Source organism: Trematomus bernacchii, unplaced genomic scaffold, assembly GCF_902827165.1.
Source record: "Trematomus bernacchii unplaced genomic scaffold, fTreBer1.1, whole genome shotgun sequence".
NCBI lineage: Eukaryota > Metazoa > Chordata > Actinopteri > Perciformes > Nototheniidae > Trematomus > Trematomus bernacchii.
In genome coordinates this window covers 152,703-169,623 of record NW_022987840.1, presented here as the reverse complement: position 1 = coordinate 169,623, position 16,921 = coordinate 152,703, and the positions used below count along the sequence as shown (strand labels likewise).

The following is a 16,921-nucleotide window of genomic DNA, read 5'->3' as shown; positions in this document are numbered from 1 at the left end:
CATGATTCATCACGAATGAGTGAATCTGTGACGTTGTTTGGTATCCTAGGGAGGGGATAGGAAGAAAGTGCTGAACATCCAAAGCATAGGGATAAGGCTTACATTTTAACAGGTAAATATATGTTATTGTCATTTCCTTTTTGAGACTACTAAACTGAAGCGTTAGCGCAGTGCTGTGTGTAGTCAGTTTAGCACTTGGTAACATGATACTTGTTATTTTTGCTGGTTAGATAGGTTATGTCAACTGTGTCGACTGGCTAACGTTTCTAGCTAACTGTCTAGCTTAGCTGTGAAGCAGAATGTAGCTCTCTGTGTAAGGGAACGAGATACAGTGTTGGAGGCGGGACCCCGTTAATTCCTATGAAAGTTGCTCATTGACGCTTGAAGCCAAAAAGTACCCGTATGTGGGCCCATGGAGCATGCGCACTCGAGTTTTCCTTAAGCCACGCCTCCGATCTCCAGCTCTCGGTTCAGTCAGAGGTAACTCTGGATCCCCGCTTTCAGCGCTACTTAAAAGATTAGACTAGTGATTTAAACAAGGGGCTATGAAATTATTCGTGCTGTTAAGTTTATTTGGTTAAACAACATATATTCGCTGATTTACAGACGTCTCTTTCCCAATGTAAGTCAATGTGGAAGAAGTATGTATGGGCCCAGTGAGTTGTAGTACCACCGTTTGGCCACTACGAACATTTGCTTCAACGTCCGACGCACTTCCTGGGGGCTTGATGTGGCTCCCTAGCTTAGCTGTACGTCAAAACTGTTGCTAGCTAGGAAAGCTATGCATGTGCAGAGAAAAACAGGATAACTTGGCTAACGTTAAAGCTAGTACGTATATTTTGCTTTCTGGAGCGCGCAAGCTAAATACACAACTGTTATGTGGACTGTGCAAAGAAGTCGCACAACGTTAAGAAGTGCTAATAATAATATTATTTAATCTACACGACCTACTGTTTGATATTCGCAGCAGGAAGCTAGCGACATATCTCTGAGGCTAGTAACCAAGATGTACTGTGTGAGACAACGTCAGGTCAGTATCAAACAGCGGATTTTTGTATACAGCCTGTTAACAGTGAAGGCTATTAACCTAAGTACCGTGACATTAAGTTAACATTACTGTATTGTCAGTCTATAAACCTGAGAATCACTGCGTGTTTATCAAGCTACTGTTGTGTTTGTAAACGTTAGCTAGTCATGTCAAGTACTGAAATGTAAACTGGCATTGTCTTGTGAATGTGACATCTTTCAGACTTATAACGTTTTATGAAAAGGTAACCTGAGAGCTTTAATCGATTAGAAATAATCATGTTTATTAGTTGGGTTTAGCCGCTGCTGTAGTCTCGTGACTGTCATCGAAATCAGAAAGTTCTAGATCTCGGTTTGGTTTCAGTAACGTTTGTTTCCCCTAAAATGTGTCCTAATAATCGCTGGCTTACTATGGACTATTCCCCTTTTCTCTACTGGAAATAGTTAACCTCCTTTTGATTGACACATTGACGTGTTTACATTCGTGTTGAGTGTATTATCAAAGCCCTGCACTAGACATAGCACACATATTTTAGGATGTGTCTCGCCAGCAGTGGTGTAAAGTAACCAAGTACATGTACTCAAGTAATGTACTTGTATACAATTTTGAGGTACTTGAGTAGGTAATTTCAGAGGTAAATATTATACTTTTACTCTACTACATTTATGTAATGCCTAAAGTTAGTTTACAAATATGGGTTAATGATATAAAACAGTCAACACTTAAATAAGACTCTTTTAAAATCCTGCAATGAGCCTCCTACACCACATTGTGTCTTTTAAGTACTGTTTTAATGCTTTCATATGTCTTTCAAAAGCTTCACATAATTCATATATCATAATACTTTTTCAAATGTATATTTCAGGCTGTAACGTCTACAGTGTGAGTGTGCAGTCCTCCTTGCCAAGGAAGGAGAGGCACCAGGGACCATGAGTGAGAATGGTCCTCATACTGAGGCGACGATGTACTTTGAGGTAGAGGTGGAACACCTGGGGCGGGATGATGAAGATGAAGACGAAGACAAGATCCACTTTGACAAAGATGATAACCTGCTCGGCGAGTCTTCGTCGTCATCTGGTCGGGTGTACGACCGCACCACAGTACTCATTGAGCGGGACCCTATCCGGCTAGATGAGGAAGGTGAAGAGGAGGGTCACTGTGGAGGGGAGGAGGAAGGGGTCACCTTCCTCACTGAAGGGGAAGCAGATGAGGAGGATGGCTCTATGGTTTTTATGTCGGACCCTGTTGGGATGTCACAGGGTTATGTGCACCACACTATTTCTCCAGACCAGATCCAGTTCACGATAAATCCAGGCTCCACTCGTATGCCGCGCAACATCGAGGGGGCCACCCTCACGCTGCACTCAGAGTGCCCCGAGACCAAGATGAGAGAGGTAAGCCCTAAAAGTGCATCTCCTCCCAAGAATATAAGGCTAGTTTCATACAAATGTGCTGCTTGTTGGGTAACCAAGGGCATCTCTTTTGTGGAATTCTCTAAAGTGAGGCCTTTCCTTTTGAATGTTCAGTCTGAACACAGCTGCACAATGATTTAAAAAAGCAGTTCTTCATTTTGTACCAAGCTTGTGTGCTGCAATTCAGTAACACATTATGTCCATTTATTTTCCCACCTCTTAGAACACAGATGAGGGTAGAATGTGGGCAGCTGGATCATTTCTAGATGTGTTTGGTTAGTGCTGAAGCAATAGTTTGGTTTGTTTTGTGGAGGGTCTTCTTGTCATTTTAGCTAAACAGAACAGCAGATGCTTTAAACTTTAAAGATTAAACGTGGCTAATGGTCTATACACTTTGAGATGCATAATGTAACAATACAGCAAGTGTTATTATTTATATGCCTTTCCCTGGTGGAATGCAGAGTACAATTGCAAATAGGGCATAACAATATAAGAATGGCTGATTGCGATATAGTTCAGCTTGTGTCTGCTAATGGTGTCCCCCTGCTTCCCCACTGCTAGTCTTTAGCTAAACCCACTCACAACACACTGCATATTCTCCGTGTTCTTGTGGTGATTTGACATATTTGGACAGCTATCCCAGTCTAATTATTGCAAGTGGACTATAAAACCATCTGTGTCAGCAGCTGGCCCTTGCTGAGTAATAGTAAGAGTGCTGAAAGATTGCAGGAAAGAAAAAATCCCTGTGTTTTTAGTAGGGTTGCAAAGGGACGGTACATTTCCGGTAAGTTTGCGTTAAATTTCCATGGGAAGTTAAGCTGGGGAATTTTGGAAATATTCCATATTGGAAACTATTTATGGGAATTGAGGGTAAAGTAATCGAATTGTATCATATCCAAGCATAAATATAAACATTTTGTTTTGTCATAAGAAGACATCCATGCAAAATGATTCATTAAAAAAACATGACATTTCAACAGATTTATTTGTAAGTAGAACAGAACAAGTTTAAATTATTTTATTGAACAATCATTTGTTTCATTGAAGAACAAAAACATGTTGAGTTAAATATTACTTCTAGAAATCATGTGTGCATGTGATGGAGGAATGCACAGTGCCTGTAGGGGGTGTGGTCTCAATAGCCATGCAGTAAACAGTGTGCTATGTGCATGTGATTGAGGAATGGCATGGATATTCAAGTGTACTTCAATGGCATCTGTTTGTTTTAGTCAAGATTATGCTAAAATATACTTTCCCCAACTATATTTAAGTTCCCTACGAAGAGCCAACCTTCAATTTAGAAAATTCCCAGTTTATTCCCGTTTGGATGGAGAGATTTCTACAGTTGCATGTGAATAGTATAATCATCATAAAGGTGGAGTGCTGGAGCGAGTGCTGTGTTTTTATCCAATGTTAATTATCCAGAGCCTCGACAAAGGATCACTTTCTCCTCAGTGCTGATTGAAATAGTTTATTTTCTGATGACCTAGCCAACGTTGTTCGATCGATGAAGATGAGAAAATGAATTGTGCATGGGACCTATGGGATTCTTAGTTGGTGTCAGTCAAGTTTGAAGCATGGAGAAAACCTTTTTGCCATAGCACGGAGAATGAATATTGAAATTGTGAAACATTATTACACAGCCACGCACAGTTATAGGAACCTACTTTTCATGAGTTTGATTTGTGACAATGAAGGACAGTTTTGTTGATGTATCACAACCTCTTTTCAGTGAAAATAAGGTTGAGGGTACAGAGTCCTGTGTGTGTGACGCAATGTGCCTGTAAGGCTTTTTAACCCCCCAGCATAATATCACATGCAAAAATGCAAACCCCCACCTCGGTAGAGTGTGGCCCGTATTTGTTGGTGTTACTGTTGTATTGCAGTGTTTGTTTAAATCTGAATGTAATATTGCATTGTTGTTGTTGTTGTGTATCTATTGTTGTGGTTACCAGTGTCATTGTTATGACATTATGGCTTGATTTGCTAGGCACAGATTCAATTTCCAAGAAGACAATGATCTAAGCTATTCACCATACTTCACTATCCATAAATTGAACTGCACATGCCAGAAATGAGGAGAACTAAATGAAGCTCCATCTTGCTTCTTAGCCAAAATAATATTTAGATTTAACACATAAAAGTGCATTTTCCTTTTGAAGGAGTCTTTACATGAAATCCCAGTGTGTGTGTGTGTGTGTGTGTGTGTGTGTGTGTGTGTGTGTGTGTGTGTGTGTGTGTGTGTGTGTGTGTGTGTGTGTGTGTGTGTGTGTGTGTGTGTGTGTGTGTGTGTGTGTGTGTGTGTGTGTGTGTGTGTGTGTGTGTGTGTGTGTGTGTGTGTGTGTGTGTGTGTGTGTGTGGTGTGTGTGTGTGTGTGTGTGTGTGTGTGTGTGTGTGTGTGTGTGTGTGTGTGTGTGTGTGTGTGTGTGTGTGTGTGTGTGTGTGTGTGTGTAGTAAAGTGTTGCAGTCACAGTCTGATATGAATATAGAAACACTGCATTGTGGTGCAACTTGTACCGTGTGCATTGTATTCAGTTTGTACCACACAGAAGGGTTTAAGCCTCACTTTGACAAGCATGACGAGTAGAGAGGACACAAGAGTGACGGTTTTCTGTGAGACCATAGAAGATTCCAGCCTCCTGTTCACCAAGTGTCAGAAGAAAAAACAATGACATTGAACATCCAGCACTGAGTGATTTTTTTTCTGTAAATATACTCGTAGTCTTTTCCCACTATGTATGTGGGAAACCACCGCATACAATGCTCTCTCACAATGATTGAAGTAATGGTGGAGTCACGATGGTGTGGGAGATGAATACAAGTGACAAGCTTTAGCAGGCCTCCTACAGGAGCTCTGCACGGATGTTTGCTTAACAAATCATCTCTCCCACATCACTACAATCAGAATGAATGGCCGTAGAAGATTACCCATCACTCAGATTAGTGATTGTTATTAAGACTGAAAGGAGATTGAATCAGCTCTGTGTCACTTTCACTGCATGAACAACAACGTGTCCTCCTATTCATGGTGTGATTAGATTTGTTCAGGGTAGGGTTTATACCGATGTGTCGTTATTTACCATTCAAACACATCCTCTCATCATGATCATCATGCAGTAGCATTTAACTGCTAAGTGTATTATTCAGTCATAACATTCACAGTCATAAAACATGTAATTTCAGTTTCCTTGCTATCTTTGAAATTGTGCACAGATATTCCGATTTAAAATGTTTTTTTTATTATTACATTCTGTGAACATGACATTTTCTCTTTCTTATGTTACACTCAGCAGCCTGTTCTAATATGGCCAGGGGTAAAAAAAAGCAGTGTCATCAATTTTATGGTGGATTTATTCATTCATTCAAGAGCAGTTACAAGAAAGATGTCAGCTGATAAAGAGGACCCTTTTGTTGGCCCGCCACAAGCTTCCTCCTCCTGACTTTGTGTTCAACAGCATTTTTTTTCAGGCAGAGAATGAACTGCCTTTATTCACACGGCCCCGGGGCTTTTGTGTGAGGAGAGAGCAGGAGACCGCCACACTGCAGTGGAGATTGGTGCTGTGAGACAGAATTGAGTTGGATGTATTGCAGTGGGGGTTAGTCATCATGACTGTCCTTTGTGTTCACCCGCTCCATGTGCTGAGTCACTGAGTTCAAGTAACGACTGAAAGGTCACACTGACACTTTGATGCTATTTATACTTAGATGGATTAATATTTCACATTGCTTTCACTCACTTTTGCATTGCTTTTAAATACAGGCTTAATACGATTTGATTCATTTTTAAGAGAGGACATTCGATTTTACTCCTTAGTTACAGGATGATTGCATACACTAGAGTTCTTCTTGCACTCTTTCTATTTTATTTGTATTTACTTGCACATCTCAAAACATTCTCTTGCACTATTTTCTCTGTTTTATTTGTTCTATATAATATATTCATGTTGCACTGTTGGAGGAGCCTGTGACTTAGGTTTTTCATGAACATATCTACACTGTAGCTAATGTGCACATGACAATAAAGCCTTGAATCTTGATCTTGAATTCAACCATGGCACTGATATCCCCTCCGTCTTCTTCCTCTTCCAGGTGAAGCGCTACCAGTGCATGTTCGAAGGCTGCACCAGGACGTACAGCACGGCGGGAAACCTGCGAACGCACCAGAAGACGCACCGGGGCGAGTACACATTTGTGTGTAATCAGCTGGGCTGTGGGAAGGCCTTCCTCACCTCCTACAGCCTCAAGATCCATGTCCGCGTTCACACCAAGGAGAAGCCGTTTGAGTGTGATGTGCATGGCTGTGAGAAGGCCTTCAACACGTTATACAGGTACGCCTTTACACTGCTGAGTTATGCTTTATTTCTACTCATGGCTCAGATCATGATAAGTAGTAAAGGTTCTGTATGCAGTGTTTAAAAACTGTAGAAACTGCTTACAGAACAGTTGATGGCCTAACTTGTGTTGCCACTGTACTGACATGTTTAACTTTGCAATATGCAATATGAGATTGACACAATACAACATTAAATATAATTTAAATGTGTATACTGTTGCCATACAGACACATTGTTGATCATATTTAAAGCATTCATAAATGCTGTGGTTGTAAACTGACACTTGACTGGTTGAGAGTCATGCAACCTGCAATGGGGACAATCCCAGTAAAAGATTCTGTGTCATTTATAAATGAGGAACATCTGTTTTCTGAATTGTCTGAATTTGAAACCGCAGATAATGATGCAACATAAGGCCCCAATTACAATTTCATTCTATATTTGATTAATTTTAAGCCTGTTTTTGTAGCATTTTAACTGTTTAAATATTGCTGTGATCTTGTGTTGTTCACTCTCGAGTTTACTATGGGGGGTGGGGGGGTATTGGTTCAGTTTCTATGGCAACATGTCTGTGGCTTGGTAAAGCTGTGCCACTGCTGTCAGATAGTCGTACTCAGGACAGCGAACCAAAGCCACACATTGGTGGTGGATTCGGTTCTCCTGCCAATCTTCAATGCCACTCATATTTGAAGCTTGCCTTTTTCACTGCCACTGTGTTTAGTTAGTTTCTCTCTGCATGTTTAATAACACTTAGCATTTACTTGTCTCTGCAGACTGAAAGCACACCAGAGACTTCACACAGGCAAGACATTCAACTGTGAATCAGACGGATGCTCCAAGTACTTCACCACACTGAGCGACCTGAGGAAGCACATTCGCACACACACTGGGGAGAAACCGTTCCGGTGAGCATTTCCATTATCACACCAGTTTTAATCCATTAGTAGCTATGATACTAATAGATACTCACAGACAGCTCTTTTAGTCTGTTTAATGTTTGCTGATTTATACAGATACAATGTTTTTTTCCTATTTAAAAGTTTAACTAAGGCCACGTTTACACGGAGACGAAAACGAACCTTAGTCGATATCAAAAAAGTCTTCCGTCCACACGGAATCGGCTCCAGAAACGTGTCCGTCCACACGAGACCGCTCGACCCGCTGGAGACGCTGTAGTACGTATGCCGGGCCTGTAAGTGGCGCTGTACTTCCGCCACAAAATACACCAAAATCAGCAAAGAAGAACTCCCCCCCGAGCATGGTTGCCTGGTTGCCCTTCTGTTTATTCTCCGCGGTGGATTTAGCAACATGTAGTTCATGTAGTTCTCCATGTGCACTTGTTACTGGTGGTTGTGGTGGAGGAGCTGTAGCATGGTCAGTAGCGTCTGGAGCACGAAAGCAACCCTGTGATCCGCCATTGTTGTTGTTGTTGGTGAAACACATCAGCAATGACGCGGGTGACGCGGGGGTGAGCAGCAGAGGTGGGGAGAGGCGGGGCTATGGCGTCATCGTTATCAGGAAATGATCGTATAGGACGTACACGTAGGAACCGTTTGGCCCTCCAGAGCGTTTCGTCCGCAGATCTACCCACCTTGGGAGCCGTTATCACTTGAGGGCTCCGTTTCCGCGGTTCCGTTACGGCCTCGTGTGGACCAACCGTCCATACGATAGAGAACTGTAGCGGATACAACCCGTTTCGTCTCCGTGTAAACGTGGCCTTAGTCTGTCTAATGTTTGCTGATTTATACAAATACAATGTTTTTTTCCTATTTAAAAGTTTAACCAAGTGTGTCTCTCTCTCTGTATTCAACACATTATTTACCTATCTGATAGTTCGCTATATCATGAGTCAAGTTCTTTTAATTTTAGCAGGTGCATTGAAAAATCTGAAAAATTCTCAAATGTATGGTCTTCAAAATGTATCAATGTATGTATTATTTATAGCGAATCTGACATAATGTTCCCTCTTTTCCCTCAGGTGTGACCACGATGGCTGTGGTAAAGCCTTTGCTGCGAGTCATCACCTAAAAACACATGTACGGACACACACAGGTACATATTCCTCATTTGTTTTATTTAACCTTGAATATTTTTGAACAAGGACATTTTTGTTTGTTCAGCTCTGCCTGATTTGCATTTACATTGTTTTCCAAACCCTCCCACACACAGTTGGTTTGAATTGCCGGACCAAATATATGCTAATGTCTACCTTTTCAAATGTGTGTGTGTGTAGCAATGTATTTAAAAGAGCAGCCATTAAGAAGATGCAAGGCTTTTATTGTCATGTGTGCATAGCTACAGTGTAGATATGACAATGAACATCTTAGGTCACAGGCTCCACCAACAGTGCAACACAATAACACAGATTAAATAGTGCAAGTAAATACAATCAAATGGAATATAATAGAAATAGTACAGAATAGTCTATATACAAGTAATTGGAATATTGATATAAGTTGCCAACACATGAATATTATGGATGTTCTTTCAAAGGTTCAGGTGTTCAACAGTCTAACTTGCTGACTTAGTTCCTATATTCTGATCTACCTTTCATGTTCCACCTATTTATAAATATGCTAAGGTTACTCCTGTAGTTTCATTAAGCTGTATAGATGAGCTCTTACCTCTCTTACCCCCCCCTCCTCTTCTGTAGGGGAGAAGCCTTTCAACTGCACCAGTGACGGCTGTGAGAAGGCGTTCAGCAGCCAGTACAGCCTGAAGAGTCACGTGCGGGGCCACGACAAAGGACAGCCTTTCACCGTCACCCTCACACATCCGCTCTCTGAAGTGAGTCATGACAGCAACATGACTCTGTGGTCCTCATATTATTCACTGCATTCGGATGTTGTTTCTTTCGATTCTATATTTCTTTTGATGTGGGGACATCACGTGCATGTTGTCACATACACAGTACTTGTGTTATGCTCTCAAGCAAATGTGTCAACTTTTGCTACTAGATGTGAGGTATTCTAGACATGTGCTGGCCAAACAAAACTAACATCTCTATACCTGCAAGGTGTTGCCATTGTCTGAAAAGGAGTTTGAGATGTTTACACCACACATTTTAAATGGAAAAAAAGGATTTAGGTGAAGTCACTCGTACTAAACACATCTTGCACACGGCTTTCTAAAGAATAATTGTCATTGATTGGCATTAGCTGCGAGTTTAGCTTGTGTGGTAATTACATTATTATTCAGCAGGTGTTGCATTCTTTTACAATTGTGCTAAATAACAGTGTGGAGTTTAATCAGGTCTGATTCATGTTTTAATTACAGGATGCAAATCACTCGCTGTGCCTCAGTGACCTGAGTCTCATCTCGACAGACTCAGACCTCCGGGAGAACATCCATAATGTGAGTCTGGCCTTCGCTTCAGCTTTGACAAACAGACATTCACGCAGCCGAAGAGTTGTCAAGAGATTCAAGAATCTGGCATCTATATTGGCAACATGTCTCTGTTTTAGGAATTATGAGTTTATTAAGTTTTCATTTCATTACAGGCTCATTTGGACCTGAACAATGTGACTCCTGTGAAAATATTTGAGCTCATGTTCCAGAGTCCTGAAAATAGTGTCAGCCAAGATGATGCCCATCAGCACGGTGAGTACATTTCAGAACCTGATGAAGTCGTTTTGAATGTTCTTGTTTATTGATGTTTTTCTCCCTCCTCAGAGAGCCTTATTGAGTCATTCAGCCTGGAGATGACGACCCCGCGGGGAGGGATTGACGGCTCGTCTCTTATCTCTTTCTCTCTCCATCCCACCTGCTCATCTTCCTGTTCACACTCGACTGCTGTCCTGGAGGCTCCTGCACGGCTCATCCACAGTTCCTCCTCTCAGGCCTCCCCCCCCGCCCCCGCCCCCGCCCCTTCCACCGTCAGCTCCACACCTTTCGTTCAAGTGACCGGGCCTCAGCAGACCCCTGATGTACCTGCCGAGGCACCTGCCAAAGCACCAAACAATGCCCCCTCCCAGCACTTTGTGGCAATGCCACCCACATTCCTGCAGTCGGATAACGCCATCACGCCTGCTCCTCCACCACCAGCCGTCTCCACATCCCCTCCTGTGGCTCCATCGCTGGGCCCCGCAGCACCACCAGGCCCTGTGTCTGTGGCTGTTGCAGCTCCACCAACAGACACTGCTGCTGTGACAGTGGCTCAACCTTTGCCTTTGGCCAACAACCCTGTCTCCATCCCCGTCCCAAACCCTGGCTCGGGATTGGCTCCCACCCCTGCCACCATCACCATAGGCTCCACCTCCAACCTACTGCAGCCCAGCCTGGTCATGTCTGACCAAAACCTGCAGTGGATCCTCAGCACTGCTGCCAACAACCAGCAGAACCCCGACCAAGTGAGTAATGCTCCCACAGAGGTCTCATTTGTACCAGTTATGATTGTGCAATGCGTCCTTAAGTTTATCATGGATCATTTGCATTTTCTCTTGTTATTGTGAGAATGTGCATGTAAGAGGATTACACTTTGCAACACACAATGCAGTTTACAACTAAATTAGAGTATACATTTAACAAATCAATTGTTATTGTAAATGACTGTGTATTTGCAGTAAGTGTAGCAAAGGAATGAGTGTTCATTTGATCAATATTACTTATAAGGAAACAGTTAGACCACGCAGACGGTCCTTTAATACAATTACGGCCCGTCCACACAGCGGCGTGCGTTGAAGCTTGCCGGCGGGCGTGTCTGAAACTCGACCAACAACCAATCACATGAATCTCCCGCCCCTGACACACAAGCAGCCGTTTGATTGGCTAGAGCTTGTACTGGCATATGATTCGATTGGCTGACGCTTCTGCCGAGGCTTCAAAAGTTGAACATTGCTCAACTTTTGCAGCGAGCCACGCCAGCAAAGCTCCGCTTCGCTTCCCACAATGCAGTTCGGCGAAAAGTGACGTCACCCCATTCAAAGTGAATGGTGAAGCTTTCAACGCACGCCGCTGTGTGGACGGGCCGTTAGAAGTATTGTCCACATCGACCGTATGTTTCTACAGTAGTCCCTGGCTTTTTAATCCTGATTGAACTGTTTAATGTTTGTTTTGCAGGCACATCCAGGAGGTGCAAAAGTAGAAAAGGTTTTCTTCACAACAGCCATACCAGTGGGAGGAAGTGCGGGTAAGAGTTCTGAACCATAATTCCTGTGTTGGACATTGGACAAAAGCCTGTAATTGAATCACATCTTTGTTTTGACATGTAATGCAATTGAGCTTTAATAGGATTCATTACATAGTAGATCGGTGTCCTGGGAGCTCCACTAACATCCTGTCACTAGATTCAAATCACACGTGCCCAGAAGCTTTTACTCTATTAATGCACAGTGCTAGAACAGTTAAACAGTCTCCCACTAAATATTATATAATTAACTTTTGATCTTTGCTTTTTCAAGAGGTCTATCAGTACATGGGATATTGTCCCTCTGCTTTCTTCTCAGTTTAAAACTGACCGTGATATTACTAAAATACAAATATTAGGGATGCTCCGATCGCCAATTTTGGGGCCGATCGCCGGAATCCGATCGAGTGGGCGGGGCCTATGGGGATCTTCCATTTAAAGTGATGTTTAAAACCCAGTTAATGGGGCTCATTCACTGGCGCTTCCACAAACAACAACCAACATAATTATTACATTCAAATGAAGTACATTATTCAAGTTTACATTAACTTTGGATAATAACACGGGAGAGATGAGCGGAAGCGCTCTCTTTTCCTCTCTCTCCCTCTCTCTCCCGACAGCCTGTCAGTATCGTCTCATGCAGCTCACTGATCCAGTACTGAGTGACCCGACAGTGAAGAATAAACATATTTATAACTAGTTTAGCTTGTTCCAGAGGTAGATCAAATAGCTAAGTGTGTTAGGTCTAACTCTTAGTGTGTGTGTGTTGCTCCGCTCACCGCTCCGTCACAGCGGGTGGAGCTGCAGGATTTCTGCTTCACACACACACGTTGCATCCCGCTATTTTATTGTCGTTTTCGGACACCTTAAAATACTGCCAGACCGGTGAAGCCATTTTGGCGAGCTTGTTTCGCCGCGCACAGAGAAAAGTGTCATGTATTTTACGTCATGTGATCGGCTCTCACTATCGGCCTTTATAGAGAGCACCGATCGATCGGCAGAGAGTGAGTATCGGCCGATATCGATCAGAGCATCCCTAACAAATATCCATATCATGGTAACAGATGAGATTAAATTGTGAAAATGATCTTAAATCATTTTGATTTCTTTCCATTCTCACCATATATTATCCATTGGTGTTATTGTTGTTTTTGCTTTTTTACTTTTATGGGTAAAAATAAAAATAAATATGTTAATATTATTACATTTAGTATAAATACCTTGACAATATATTTATCATAATTTTTTTTGGCCACGATAATCATGTAGTTAAATCTGATATTGAGATACCCCCTGTCATTTCATCCTAACTATTGTCCTTTTCTTTTCATATGCTTTACAGGAGATTTGGAAAATGGTGTACTTCTTGTTTTCAGTGAATTTGTGTTTGTGTTTTCAGGCAGCTCGGTCCAGCAGATCGGCCTCAGTCTGCCCGTCATCATCATCAAACAGGAGGAGTCCTGCCAGTGCCAGTGTGCCTGCAGGGACGCAGCGAAAGAAAGGACTTCAAAGAGTGCCTCCTCCATTGTTTCAACCCCAGCACAGCCGCAACCCCCCTCCTCCTCCCCCCCCCCTCCCCCGCCTTCACAACCCCCAGAGCCTCCGCAACACCCACCCTCCTCTATTACTTCTACTCCAAGCACCGAGTCTTCCTCAAAGGTGGGTGAGGTGATACCGGAGGCCCCCTCTTCTGCTTCCTCCTCCTCCTCCAGAGCTCAGACTTTTTCCTCGATAGTAAGCAGCACGGCCACGAACCCTCCGTTGTCTGAAGGGTTAGCCAACATGGACGTGTCGGACTTCCTCTCCCTGCAGAGTCCGGAGACGGAGGACACCATCGAGGCTCTGCTGCTGCAAGCTCATGACTTCAGCATGACCACTGATGGCAATCCTTAGAAGAGCTGCACCTGGCACCATGTGTTCCCCGCTGCACCTGGCACCATGTGTTCCCCGCTGCACCTGGCACCATGTGTTCCCCGCTGCACCTGGCACCATGTGTTCCCCGCTGCACCCACTCATCAACAGGCAGCCAATCCACCCACTTCTCGAGTGCTTCTCCACAGCGATGCCACTTCTTTCTCCCTATATAGTGTGTGTGTGTGTGTGTGTGTGTGTGTGGAACCCCTCCCCTGTACCTGCAGTGCATTCGGTTCTGTGTGGCATTTTGCAACATATACATGAACTATAAGTGATTTTGTTTCTGTTGAGTCTCTTTGTAGTCGTTAAAAACAGGATTAGTTTGCTTATTGAGATTTAGCAACGTTAATGCTAATGATTGCAGGGAAAGGCAGTAGATCCTCTTGTTATGAACATAATCAAAGTGTACATGATAACCCTCGATATTCACTCTGAATCAATCGAAACAAATGAGTGTTGTCCAAGCACTGATGACTTCATATTTCCATGTTCCTGGCTTGAAGGTCAGACACCTGAGCAGGAAAACAAAGCGTGTCTGTATATCCTTGTACTGTACTACAGGTCCTAACGAATGCTTCTAGCTGGTATGCAACGGACCAGAATGCACTGTATATTAGAGGAATTTAATTTGAATAGGCAATGCTCCCAGTAGGACTTTGACGGGGTTGGCCACACACCCCTCATACTCAATATGAAGTAATTCCTCAGTGTTTTTGTTTCCTAGGAAGACTAGTGTAGTCCAGAAAATGTGATTATTCCTTCTTTTTTTTTTACTTCTTTTGACAGTTATTTACCAATTGAGAAAAGAACCTGGGATCCAATCTGCCTGTTTTTTAAGTGAAATTAATACTTCATAAGTTGCCTATAACTTAAACTAATTTAAAATTGTACATGTTAATTTATTTAAATACTTGATTCTTTCATTATACTGGCAATTATCTTCAAGATAGCAGAGAGAAATCTAATAATTTATTCCAATCACTTGTTGTACTTTTGTGTTGAGCTGTTTTTGTGTTACTGATTTGATGTTTTCCTACTTCTCTTTTTGTTGAGAACGTAATGGGTATTGCTTAAAAGCAAGCTAGAGAAAATAGGCCTCTACAGTAGACTGCACAGTAAAAGAAATGACTCTCGAGGATCCTCTTGTTTGCAAAGATTGTCCACATGAAACAGTAAGGAACTACTGTCAACATCCCATATGTTATAGGGTTGTGACCCTCTCAGGGATGCATCAAGTCATTAGTGATCCTGGTTCCCTTCATTTGTTCCTCAAACGCTCTCTCACCAGACGCCCCTCGCTCGCCCTTCGTTTGGCTGCACTCTTCCCTGCTAATGCACACTTGTAAAGTGAGTGATCTGACAGCTTGTTGGCTGAGGTGCAGAACCACTACAGACTTTTGTACACAACTGCTGTAAAGTAGCATTCAAAAAAAGATGGTGTCCTGGCGACAGTGTAAATACAGTACATTTTAGTGTAAACATCTTTGAGAAACTTGTAGATTATTCTAGAATTTGTATTTTTGTATAGACTTTTGAATTACTTACTCTCAGAGTTTGGAGCTTACCCTCTATCCTATCCTTGCATTCACACAGTCACATTTATGCAGATTAGTTGTTGCTGTGTTTAGTTGAATCAAGCATCTGGGCTTTATGTACAGTCCCCCATATTAACAAAATATATATGCTCAGAGTATAATTCAACAGTATTGTTTCACACGGGACACAATGCAATGATAGAACGTAGGCATTAAGCCCTGTATACTAGAGTGTGGAGCTACTCGGCCTTACAAACTGTCCTGTGAGCCTCCTTGCCTTCACAGTCTCTGCTTCAGACAGACCTGCCATTGAAACGCCGACACACTCACCTTCATTGAGTCTCAGGCAATCACACAGCAGCAGATCACAATGAGGCAAACGCATCCAGACAGAAAAAGCTTTTTGTTTGACTAGAAACAGCCGTCTGTTGGGAAAGTCATCACTGGATATGCAGCGTAACGAGTGAAGATATATTGGATCCGGGTTGTAGGATCAAATGTGCATGTCACATCATTTGTCTTGCCTTTTTTTTTTCTTTGTTTTCCTGCCAAACTTTTGAACAGTGAAGCTTTCCTTCGATACAAATGTGCCAAGAAGGCAGTAAGAAATGTTGTGAAAGGCTGCAGTTACTCATTTTGTGCTCTAAACCATTCCATGTATGCAGTATTAGAGATCAGGAGTTTGCACTTGGATTACAAAATCGTTTACTCACCATTTCCCTGTTGAAGCACTCGGCAAAATGGCTGCCAGTTTATCCCATCAATACATATGATCACAAATGCATACAGTCAAAGAACACAACTATGCAAGTTTACATGTGGCATCCAGTTCAAATAAAGATTATTTATTCCCCCCCCCCACCCACCCCCTATTTAATGATATCCTGCCACAACCTTATAGGCAGAACAATGTTTATTGAACTCCAGTCAATTGCATTTCATATTTGGAGTTGTGTTTAAGGTACTGATCCCATGAATGTTGCAACACAGCGATCCTTTGACATGCTGTTCGAACCAACTGGACTTGTTTGAAGGAGTATTTACTGAATGAATCATTAAATTCTGTTTTAAGAATTATTTTTGGTCAAATGTATGCAGCTTCTTTTTCTGTTCTTACTCTTACACTTTACGCGTAAACATGTTTTATTTGGGCTCACGCCATTAATGTAATCATCTCAGCTTTTTACTTCATAATTATTTGTTGCCTCATCACAAATAAAAGTTCAACAGCTGCCCTTATTTGTTTAATCAATAAGCAGATACATTATAAATGACATGTGGCCCAGGGGTTTTTCTGTTTAAGTTGACCTTAACAAGAGAAATCACTGGAGGAGACATTTGTTTGGAAGCAACTTGTTAAGTGTTTTTGGAAATAGACTTCAAGATTTCCTTACATTTCTCCATTTGGGCAAAATAAAGAAAAAACCATACGCTTCGAAATAAATGTCTTGACACCCAAAGAGCGATGAATTGTTAAGGATTTGTATTTTTTTTAAAGAGAATGTATAATGTGAAAATGTTTGCTTGTTTCGTACAAAGTAATATTATAAATACATTTCTGGACTGAGAGCAAT

The 16,921-nt window shown here is 42.2% G+C and overlaps 1 protein-coding gene across 4 annotated transcripts; it reads left to right on the top strand.

Moving 5' to 3' along the window:
* The first annotated feature begins 49 nt into the window (after positions 1-49).
* mtf1 (metal-regulatory transcription factor 1) lies at positions 50-16,916 on the top strand. Of its 4 annotated transcripts, none has more exons than XM_034112629.1 (11): positions 50-112; positions 1,893-2,421; positions 6,529-6,767; positions 7,547-7,678; positions 8,752-8,825; positions 9,427-9,560; positions 10,050-10,127; positions 10,274-10,373; positions 10,446-11,122; positions 11,832-11,901; positions 13,298-13,791. In XM_034112629.1, exons 2-11 carry the CDS (start codon positions 1,957-1,959, stop codon positions 13,789-13,791), a joined length of 2,463 nt encoding a protein of 820 aa, XP_033968520.1. In that variant the 5' UTR covers positions 50-112; positions 1,893-1,956. The 4 variants fall into 4 exon arrangements, with proteins under 4 accessions (XP_033968520.1, XP_033968521.1, XP_033968519.1 ...); XM_034112630.1 differs by lacking the exon at positions 50-112 and adding an exon at positions 757-828; XM_034112628.1 differs by lacking the exon at positions 50-112 and adding an exon at positions 760-1,030.
* Positions 16,917-16,921: the final 5 nt, after the last annotated feature.